Source organism: Cetorhinus maximus, chromosome 22, assembly GCF_964194155.1.
Source record: "Cetorhinus maximus chromosome 22, sCetMax3.hap1.1, whole genome shotgun sequence".
Classification (NCBI taxonomy): Eukaryota; Metazoa; Chordata; class Chondrichthyes; order Lamniformes; family Cetorhinidae; genus Cetorhinus; species Cetorhinus maximus.
Genome location: NC_135900.1, coordinates 42,183,460 through 42,195,067, shown reverse-complemented (window position 1 = coordinate 42,195,067; position 11,608 = coordinate 42,183,460). Strand labels below are relative to the sequence as shown.

The 11,608-nt window shown below is 41.8% G+C and overlaps 1 protein-coding gene across 1 annotated transcript in view; it reads left to right on the top strand.

The window, feature by feature from the left end:
- The first annotated feature begins 222 nt into the window (after positions 1–222).
- The window catches only part of fam180a (family with sequence similarity 180 member A), a 63,711-nt gene continuing 52,325 nt past the window's right edge, over positions 223–11,608 (top strand). The window contains exon 1 of the mRNA XM_078568173.1: positions 223–472. Within this exon, the coding sequence (XP_078424299.1) occupies positions 397–472 (76 nt within the window). The 5' untranslated portion in view covers positions 223–396. The remainder of the gene's footprint in view (positions 473–11,608) is intronic.

Sequence of the window (11,608 nt, the reverse complement as noted above, 5' to 3'; positions counted from 1 at the left end):
ATCTATCTACACTCATAGTATGAAACGTTATATTATAAATTGCCTGAAAAAATTAATTCAATAGTCTGCTAAATATCTACTTGGCTGCATGTTGGATTGTGTATAAAAATAACTGTGTAGGTGCGATTGCATTGTATGAAAGTGTCTGTGTGTGAGAGAGGAAGTGATGGAGAGCAGCTGGTTGACTGAGTGTCAACATGCATACGTATTGCAACTTGCTGATGTGTACCAGATGTGTTTGAGGGACGAGGCATGCTAACAGAGATCCACTGCAGTCGATCCACAAGGAGCTTCTAAGATACTTGCAGACTCACCAGAGCTGTTTCGTATTCTCATATACTACTACCAAGAAGTTACTTTGATTCAAACTCTTACACTAATTGATCCCTTGGGAAAATGCAGAGAAAAGCTCTGATTCTGCTGATATTTTCCACCAATGTTTGTGCAAGTGCACTTCCCAAGAGGAATAAAGGTAAGAGCAGTGGGGATATAATTAAAAAAATACTTGATTTGAATGACAAAAGAAAAGGTTTTTAAAAGTCATGTGATTATACTGTGGGAAAACATGCCCAAACGGGATGTATCAGGAGTGGAATTTGTCTTGGGCAATAGACTAAAATTGGAAATAGCGAATTATGTTTTACATTTTACCCAATGTTTGTCAACAATTAGCAGACAAATTGTAAACCAGGATGTCAATGGTCTATCTCCTACCATTCAAGACAAATTTCACTCCCATTGTATCTGCTTCGTTTTGTGTGTGAGAACTGGTGCGTATGTTCCTTTATGTCTGTGCACAAAAATCTATATCTACTTGTATGTAATTGTGTTGATTCATGAGTTTGTGTTGGTGTCTTTCTTTTTGTGTTGGTGTGTCTGTGTTTATGTTTGTGCTGGTGTGTGTATCTATGTCAGTGTGTGTATGCTGCTTGTGTCCATATCTGTTGAGTAGATTTTGACTTTGTGCAATAGTGTAAAACAGGTGATAGCGAGTTTTAAATCTCTCCCAATTTTTATTTCATTTTGAAGGAAGAGGAAAACATTTTAGGAGAGTCTGATCTATTAAATCTTTAAGCAGATTTTAGTGCCAGGTCACTGAATGTGCTGCTTAGCATTAAGAGGTAGTTTGGTCATTGTATTCTGTGAAGAATATCACACGGTTAACAATGGACTGGAATATTGCTTCAAATGCAGCAAAGAACTGTAATTAAAAATATCTGGAAAAACTCAGCAGGTCTGGCAGCATCTGCGGAGAGGAACACAGTTAATGTTTCAAGTCCGTATGACTCTTCAACAGAAAATATATTTCACCTCTTTTCTATTTTTACTTAGTTCTGTTGAAGAGTCTTCCGGACTCAAAACGTTAACTGTGCTCCTCTCTGCAGATGCTGCCAGACCTGCTGAGTTCTTCCAGGTATTTTTATTTTTGTTTTGGATTTCCAGCATTCGCAGTTTTTTGCTTTTATTAGAGAACTGTAATTACTATTCTGAGGTCCTTCTGCATGTGAAAATAAAGCAGTGACACACCATTTGTGATTAGTAAATGTTTTCTATCCAACTGTAGAATAAGAATACCACATCAATGAACCATCATTAATTTTTGAAAGGATATAGCAATCTTCTTAAGTTTCCTTTCAAGGCACAACAGTCATTGCTCCTGCTGTGAAGAATTTCATCAGCTTTTTTCTTCTTGGCTCTAAATACAGCAGCAAGATGCCTCTCTGTGAGAGCACCTTATTGCATAACACATGCATGAGCAGACACAGGGAAGTGTGTAGGCAATATGTGATGGGTATTTGCACTCAGATACCCTTTATTTATTTTTCACCAACTGAGGTTTCAGTGAAAGATGTCAGGCATGTGACAGTGAGTCACTGCTATGAAATGCCTTGGAGTGCAGTCTTGGATTGCACCACTGTTGGACTGAATCAGCTGAGTGGAGAAGCTTGTGTAAGTTCTGTTTCTCAGCAGAGGGTCACTTGCACGGGTCTGCTTTGTGAGTTTAATGAAAAGGTTTCTTTTGTTTTTAGTTGTATAATACCAAATGTTAGGGCCCACCTTTAATTTTCTTTGTACCCCTTTCATTAAACTTTTGTTTAGTCTGTAGTTCCAGTGTTTTGAATCCATTTAACTACTGCCTGTTTGCAAGAGCTCCTTCTGGAAACAGATACTGTTGCATAATCCTGGTCCAAGAATTCTTGAGAAAAACAAGTCATGGTGTAGTATTTGCCAGCTGGGTCTTTATGTCATCATATGGAAAGTCCATTGACATCTCCTCCCATCCAAACAACTTTAAATCCCGTGGGAAGCTGGTAACAGCAGACAGTAATCTCATGCAGGAATGTGAATCAAAGGCCAAAAATTTATCCAATAAGTTGCTACATTTTAAAAAATTATTCTTTTAAACCTTCATAGAATGTGAACATTACTGGCAAGGCAAGCATTTGTTGCCCATCCCTAATTGTACTTCAGAAGGTGGTGATGAGCCACCTGCTGTTAGGAAGGGAGTTCCAGGTTTTGGATCCAGTGACATCGAAGGAACAGTGATATAGTTTAAAGTCAGGATGTTGTGTGGCTTGGAGAGGAACTTGCAGGTGGTGGTGTTCCCATGCTACTGCTGCCCTTGTCCTTCCAGGTGGTAGAGGTTGTGGATTTGGAAGGTGCTATCAATGTAGGCTTGGAGAGTTGCTGCAGTGCATTTTGTAAATGGTGTACACTGCTGCCACTGTGCATTGGTGGTGGAGGGAGCGAATGTTTAAGATGGTAGATGGACTGCTGATCAAGCAGGCTTCTTTTGTCCTGGATGGTATCATACTTCTTGAGTATCCTTGGAGCTGCACTCATCCAGGCAAGTAGATAGTATTCCATTACAATCCTAACTTGAGACTTGTAGATGGTGGACAGGGTTTGGGGAGTCAGGGAGTGAGTTACTCACCACAAAATTCCCAGTCTCTGACCTGCCCTTGTAGTCAGTGTTCATATGGCTGGTGTAAAGGAAAGCCCCAGGATGTTGATGGTGGGGATTCAGTGATAATAATGCCTTTGAATGTCATGGGGAAATGGTTAGATTCTCTCTTGTTGGAGATGGTCATTGTCTGGTACTTGTGTGGCATGAATGTAACTTGCAGTTTATCAGTACAAGCCTGAATGTTGTCCAGGTGTTGCTGCATTTGGACATGGACTGCTTCAATATCTGAGGAGTCACGAATGGTGCTGAACATTGTGCAATCATCAGCGAACATCCCCACTTCTGACCTTATGATGGAAGGAAGGTCATTGATGAAGCAGCTGAAGATGGTTAGGCCTAGGACACTACCCTGAGCAATTCCTGCAGTGATGTCCTGGGACTGAGATAATTGACCTCCAACAACCACAGCCATTTTTCTTTGTGCTAGGTATTAGTCCAACCTGTGGAGAGTTTACCCCTGACACTCATTGACTTCAATTTTCCTAGGACTCCTTGATGGCACACTCGGTCAAATGCTGCCTTTATGTCAAGGGCAGTCATTTTCACCTCACCTCTGAAATTTAACTGTTTTGTCCGTGTTTGTACTAAGGCTGTGATGAGGTCTGAAGTTGAGTTCTCCTGGCAGAACACAAATTGAGCAATGATGACCAGGTTATTGTTGGGTAAATGCCAATTGATAGCACTGTTGATGACACCTTCCTTTACTTTGCTGATGATTGAGAGTAGATGGATGGCATGGTAATTGGCTGGATTAGATTTGTCCTACTTTTTGTGGACAGGGCATACATGGGCAATTTTCCACATTGTTGGGTAGATGCCAGTGTTTTACTGGAACAGTTTGGATAGGGGCAGAAATCTTCAGTATTACAGCTGGGATGTTTGCTGGGACCATAGTCTTTATTGTATCCAGTGTCTTCATCTATTTCTTTATATCACGTTGAGTGAATAGAATTGGCTGAAGACTGGTGTCTATGATGGTGAAAGGATGCTGAGATGGATCATCCGTTTGTCACTTTTGGCTGAAGATAGTTGCAAATACTTCTGCCTTGTCCTTTGCACAGAAATGCAGTTCCCCCCATTCGCTGAGGATGGAGATGCTTGTGGAGCCTCCACCCCCAGTTAGTTATTTAATTGTCCATCACCATCCACAACTTCAGAGCTTAGATCTGATCTGTTGGTTTTGTGATCACTAAAAAGGTTACTGCACAAGACGGTGTTGTGGGCAATATATGAGCATGGATAGTGGATTGCCTAACTAACAGGAAACAGAGTCGGGATGAATGGGTCATTTTCAGATTGACAAACTGTAAATAGTGGGGTGCCACAGGGTTCAGTGCTGGAACCTCGACTATTTGCAATCTTTATTAATGGATGAAAGGACCAAGTGTATTATAACCAAACTTGGTGACGATACAAAGATAAATGGGAAAGTTAGTTATGAGGAGGATACAAAGAGTTTGCAAAGGGATATAGAAAGGTCAAGTGAGTGCACAAAAGAAATTTATTTTTGTCTCATTTGGCCAAAACAGTGAAAAGTTAAATATAATGGGTCTGAATTTGCTGCCAAAATAGCAATATTACACAAGCATAAATGATACATCAACTTCAGGGTGCCAGTAGATGCATGGCTAAATGTGAATATGTAAAAGGTGCTGTCCAAGATGTGCTGCTCCACCATTTGCTTTGCTGTCTACCTCACCATTCAAATCATTGATGTTTGCATATCTCCTGAATGGAAGCTATCTTATCACTGCTACCACAAAATAATACTGGCAGCCTGGCAGATATGTGATTTATTGCATTCAATTGGTTCTTTAAGTGATATTTCCAAGGATTGCATACATTGTTTATCATCAGTTTTAGCAACAGCAGTTGGGGCTGGGAGCATTGCAACTGGTTCAAGCTTCTGCTCAGGGAAGCAATTAAGAACAAAGGTTATCACATGTTATCCTTGACCTTGCAGGTTTTGGTAGTAGGACATACTTTTTCTGTGTGATCAAACAGGTGTCCTCTGAAGTTTGAAAATCATGTCCATCATCTTCCTTTTCTGAGTTGCACTTAATTCCTCTTGGGGCCCTAAAAGTCACTGGGATGCTGAAAATGTTGTTTATGTTTGTTTAAAATCTCTTTAAACAAAACCTTGAGCTACAAACATAACTAACACCTTCATAGTCTTAAGAAAGGGTGGTTTTCAAAAACAGAGACCAATCTAAAGTTAATGGTTTGCAACCAGTCAAACCAAATGATGGTAAGGCTATGAATAATTATTTGTTTTATTAATAGATTTATTAGCTTAATAGATAAACTTTTGAAGGTAATTTATTGACCATTTGAATTTCTAATAAAGTGTAAGTATAGTGTAAGGGAAGTTGTTTTATTACATTACACTAGATACTAGTGAATGTTCTGAGGGACACAGGAACGGGTCTGATCAGGCCATTTAGCTCCTCAGTTAGCCCATTCAACCAGATCACGGATAATTTGCATCTCAGTTCCATTTATTCAGCTTTGATCCATCTCCCTTGATACCCTTACTTCAGCTATGAAATCTGAAGATGGAACTTGGTGCTGCTGAGAAATATCTTAAATTTGCAATCCAATTTGTCATTATCTTTCAAACCCTTGCTAAAAAATGCTCAACACATAATTATGTTTTGGTTGTCTGTGGGATAATCATTCCATATGTTCCAGCTAAATTGAAGAGCTTATTTGGAGTTTTTGGCAGACATAACATTTATAATATTATCAAGGACGTAGCTTGCAGTTTATTGTGGCAGATGTAAACTATTTATTACAGTACAGTAAGGAATAACTAGAAACATTCTATTACAGTAGATGAATGTTTAACAACCCTTTTTTCTCTCTTATGTCTGATAATTTGTTATTTGTTTGGGAAAACTTGTATTTTGAGTAGTAATTAAAAGGATCGTTCATCAAATGCTTGGTCCTGAGCTATAAGGTTTGTCGTTGTGGTGCATTTGAAATCAAAAAATATGTTCCTCGCTTGTAAATTTTTACAAGTATATTCAAAAGTTTTTGCGTCAAATGTCAGAATATATTAACTGTTTCTTATAAGTGGATAAGTAATGCAAAGTTATTCGAGTGATCAAAATCAAAATCGATGAAGCAAACATTTATCCATTGGTGGTGTCATTTATGATTCATTACTATGCTTTCTGCAGCATATTCTATTTAAAAAAGCAGGAAATCTTGGAATTTTTTGGAGGAATGAGATTGGCATGGAGCATGATGAATTTCATGGTGCGTGTTGCCAATCTCACCATTACAGGTAATTTTTGGTTAGTGCTTCAGATTTTGGATTAACCTTTCTATTCCACTTAGGTTTTAGCATCTTACACTTTTTTATGGTTCTGTCTCATTCACCACCTTTCATGACTGAAGAGGCACCAGCCTCATTATCACTAAGCTAGCAAGCTGCAAGCAGATGCCAAATGGATTGAGGCCTACCAACATGTTATAGTTTTAGCATAGTTGTCTCAGATACATAGAGGTCATGAATGTGTTTTTAGCTGCACGATACCAGGACTACTGTACATAGGCCATGTTTACAGGGCTAAGAGCTGACCTGTGATTCGCAGAGATCAACTTGGTTAAATAAATTCTATGCAGCCCTGTCACCGACTGGGCTTGAAGCACTTGAAGTACAGTGGATTCTGGCAGGACGGCATAATGAAAGGCAACACATCAATTATTAAGGGTCACTGGGAAAAATTAAAGGAACACATGCACTTAAAGGTAAAATGTAAAATGGTTGCATGGGGAGAACTTTAGATTTTTAAATTTTAAAAAATGTTTTTATAGTCTTTGAACATTTTTTGTATCTTTAAGACTCACTGAGGGGTGAGGGGACAAAAAGTGACTTGCCAAAGGCAACTGATGTCGAAACTTGAAATAGAATTTGCAGGCAAGTGCTGAGCAGGTCTCATCCCCCTGGTTAATGGTTGGTAAAATGGACCTCCTGCTGCACGAACAGTGAACTCGAGACCACCCACCATACAAGATGACATTGTACCATGCCTGGCAGAAATAGGTAGGCAGGGAGAACACCAAGTACACTATCTAGAGGATCCAGGAACAAATGCAGGAGATGATAACATACTATGAAGAATCAAACATTTGTCAGGCTAATGATGATAAGCGATTAAGTTTTCTCCAACCCACTTGCACTGTGAGTAATCTGGGGAGGCGGGGGGAGGGAGTGGCCCTCCCTAATTCATCCTTGGCCCCTCCACCAGCTTCCTCCACAGTGCCCCTCCGTAGCTGGCTTTGGGTTCTCCAGCGGCCTGCTTCCGGCTTCTTCCACGGCTCCCCGACTTCTTCTGTGGCTTCACCCTGGCATCCTCCATGGCAACCCCACACCTCCCCACCATCCCAACCCCTTCCAGGCTCCTTGCACATCCCTCCTGGCTACCATCAACCCCAACTCTCCCGAGCTGCATTGGCGGCACTCTGCAGAACAGAGAAATCAGCCCCTGCAAACTGTCAGGCTCTGGAGACAGAGAGACAGAAACAGAGTGGGAAAGAAGAGAGAGAGAGAGAGAGAGAAACAGTGGGAAAGAAGAGGGAGAGAGAGAGAGAGAGAGAGAGAGAGTGGGAAAGAAGAAAGAGGGAGAAACAGATTGGGAAAGGAAAGAGGGAGTGAAACAGAGTTGGAAAGCAAAGCAAGCAAAAAGATGAGCTGAGTTTCAGGAGAGCTGTGGGTGAGATACAGAAGCTGTGCTACTCAGGGCTTGTTTGGGTGATTTAGTGTTATCTAATTTCAATGTATATAATATTTCTGTTAGATTCAGTGATTTATTTTATTTTGCAAGTTATTCCACTTAGGAATGAACAGAGCTGCATTCGTATGGTATAGTATTTCAAATTGTAAATTATTTTTCCAACAAGAAATATCTGTAGGAATCTAACTCCGGCTTTAACATTGATTCCTGGGAACCCATGATTCACATAGGGCAGGATACTCCCCCCGTTGGGGGCGAAGTTGAAGTGCGGGCACGCGGAGGCGCTCCTCCGATCGGCGCCCCTGATCGGGGGCGCACCGCCATTATACATGGGCGGGCTAATTAAGGCCCAGCCAGCGTGACGTCCGCACTATGTGCTCCCTGTGCGGGCGGGGGGAGTCCCTAATCCCGAGAGGACGCTCTTTTGCGCATGCGCACGAGAGAGCGCACTCATCTCCCTGCTGCCTCAGGGAGATCGCCTCTACCGTCAAAAATATTAAAAATAGAAAAAAAAGTTCCCTGACATGTCCCCTCATGTGACACTGTCACATGAGTTGGGACATGTCCATAATTTTTTGAAAAACTTCAATTAAATTTTTAAAAAGCTACATGAAACCTCAGTCCACCCATGGATGAGGTTTCATTCTTTTTATAATGCCCGCCAGGGCTCCCGGCCTGCCCGCCAACCTTAAGGTTGGGCGGGCAGGTCCATTAAGTACTTTAATGGCTCTGTCAATGGCCTCAATTGGCTATTGACAGGTCGGCGGGCGCACAACTGATTTCGCTGCGCCCCTGCCTACTGGAAAATTTAAATGGGGCGCGGTGACGTCGGGAGTTCCACCCTATGTCACCGCGCATCATTTTACACGTCAGCGAGCGGGGGCCGGGGCCCACTCGCTGACGGGAAAACCCTGCCCATAAAGTTGTTTCACTTAAAGTCGCAGTTTCCAAGAACGCACCCTCAGCTTTGATTGAGGACTTACTGTACGTCATTCATTATGTCTCACACTCATCCATACTTAAGCATGGCACACATTTTTGAAGGCTTCACACAACATCCACAGTAATCAAACATGCTCACTTACTATAATGGGCTTCAGACTGCACACATTACATCTGTCATTGACCCCTTGAAGTTTGGGAAATGTAACAATGTGGTGGCTTTGGACAACTGTATCATGGTATTCAATGGGAAAGAAGATCAAAGTGCTGCCTGTGCTGGCTGCAGATCTGTTGTGGAGGGGAAAAAAAATCAACATTCTGATAACCACCAAAACAACTTGACCTTATATTGTGCCTTGAACATAAATAAAATATCCCAGAACACAAGAGGCATAAGGGAAAGCAAAGGAGCCAGAGAAGGAAAAACTTGAAGGGCGTCAACTAAAGCATGGTTGAAAGATAACTATTAAGGAGATTTTAAAAGAATGAAAGGGAAGTGGAGAGGCAGAGGAATTAGGGAGGACATTTTAGAGTGTGAGGTATATAGGGATCTGAAGATATAGCAGCGAATTGTTACGCAAAGAGGAGTGAAGCACAAGAAGCTGGAATCAGGGTGATAGAGTTGGGAAAGTTGTAGTGCTGGACCAAGTAAAAGACATAGGAAAGGGTGAACCCAGGAAGGATCCTAATAGAAGGATGATTTTAAACTTGAAAGGACTAAGAGCCAATGTAGGTCAGTGAGAATAGGGGTGATGAGTGAGCTGAAGTTGATGTGGAATAGAATATGGACAACAAAGTTTTGGGTGAGTAGAGGTTTATAGAAGGTGTAAGATGGCAGGTTGGACAGCCAGCATTTCAATAGTTGAGTCTGGAGGTGACAAAGGCATTGATGAGGGTTTCAGCAGTAGGAAGTTAAAGTGCGATAGTGGTGGACAATGTTATGGAGAGGATATGGAGTTGAAAGCTCAGCTCGATGGGAAAACAAGGTTAAAAACTGTCTGGTTTTGCCTGAGCTAATGGCTGGCGTGATGATTGGAGTCGTAGCAAGGTTTTGGATTTTGTGGTGGCAGCTAAAAACCAATGGCTTAAGCAATGTCATAGATTGGTAAGTGTTACAAGGTTGGTGCATTTATTCTAGGGCCTGCTGTTCTTTGGCATCCTTTCACCCTGTATCACTTAAAAACAACGCAGTATATTTGTTTCCCCGAATCTTTCTGAAATAAATGAGGTTTGAAATACCATAAAATGGAATAAATTTGCAATAACAGTAACATTGCACTAAAACAAACAGCTGTGTATTTCATTTCCGCAGTAAGGGTGGAGGAACCTCAGCTACGTAGCCCTTTCACCTGTCCTTTATTTGACCTGTGTTCACTTTCTAGGGCCAGCACATTCCATACTTTTGGGTGGGTTCTCCAGATATTTCCATCATGCCTGGAGGTGTCTCATTGCCAGACTCTGCTATAGCATTGTGGGCTGGCTGGGGCTGAATGAGGAATTTTTAAAATGCCCATACAGGCCAGTTTCCACACTGCAATTGGTCATTCTGCGACGGGCATCACGTGCTAAGACAGTACCCTTGAGCAAGGTACTCAGGTGTTAAAGGTTGCTCACTGTAGAGGGAAGTTTTCCCTGCCACGCTGGTGCTGAGAGAGAGAAAGAGGAAAGGTAGTATCTGGCTTCCAAGCCACCCTACATAGATAACAAAGGCTCTGGGAGGACAATTTGGCAGGTTAGGAGTAGTTTCGCCTTGGGAGGTGTTAGGAGTGACTTTCTGCAAACCTGCCAAAAGGAGGCAAATCTGGACTTTGAGCCAATTATCACAGCCAAGTCTATCAGCCTCACCTGAACTAGTTCAGCATCATTCATTCAATGTGTGTAATGTACAGTAGCAGGCAGTGCAGTACATAGAAGGCTCAATTCAGGCTATCTTCTCTTTAAAGGAATTGATCTTTATTGTAACACTTTCAGAGTTAAATTGGATAAGACCTGACAATGGGCAGAGGGATCACAGTGCACGATTAACCTGTGCCTGTTCATTGCGCTGCAGGCAATGTGAAATTCATGCTACCTGTTGAGTTCCATTATTGCGGCAGGCAGGCAGTGCTACCCTTGCTGTTCTTTGGCTGCACACATCAGCTGGGGGCCCAATACCATTAGTGTGGTCAACCATGGCATGCAAGAGGACAAACGTGCCTGCTCAGTTTAATCACAATAGAGAAGACAGTGCTAACCATCAAGGGAACAACATCTCTGAGGCATAGTTGCTCTCGGGCTGGAGGGATTGATGATGAAGGTATGTGCATACCCAATCCTCCTGCTCACCTCTGTTTCCCCCTCACCCATAATCTCTTCTAACTCACCAACTGTGTGTATTGTAAGCACACAATTCTTACTTTCTTCTCTCCCCTCATGACAACCCAATTCTTGTTCATGTTTCATTTCAGATACTCAAAAACCAGAACCTTCCTAGTCAGAATACAAATACATCAATCTCTAAAAGTTGTGCTGCAGGTTAGCAAGGTTATAAAAAGAGCAAACCAATTGGCACTAGGCTCTATTTCTAGGGGGATAGAATTGAACAGTAGGGAAGTTATGCTAAACTTGTTTTGAACCTTGGTTAAGTCACACTTAGAGTATTGCGTGCAGGTCTGGTCGCCACATTATAAAAAGGATATGGAGGCACTGGAGAGGGTGCAGAGAAGATTTACAAGGATGATACATATCAGGAAAAGATTGACAGGGTGGGTCTATTTTCTCTCGAAAAAAGAAGGCTGAGGGATGACCTAATAGACATCTTTAAAATTATGAAAGGTTTTGGTGGATACAGGGAGAATGATTCCTCTTGTGGAGAAGAGCATGATCAGTGGCCATCAGTATAAGATAGTCACCAAGAAATCCAATACGGAATTCAAAAGAAACCTCTTCACCCCAAGAGTGGTAAGAATGTGGAACT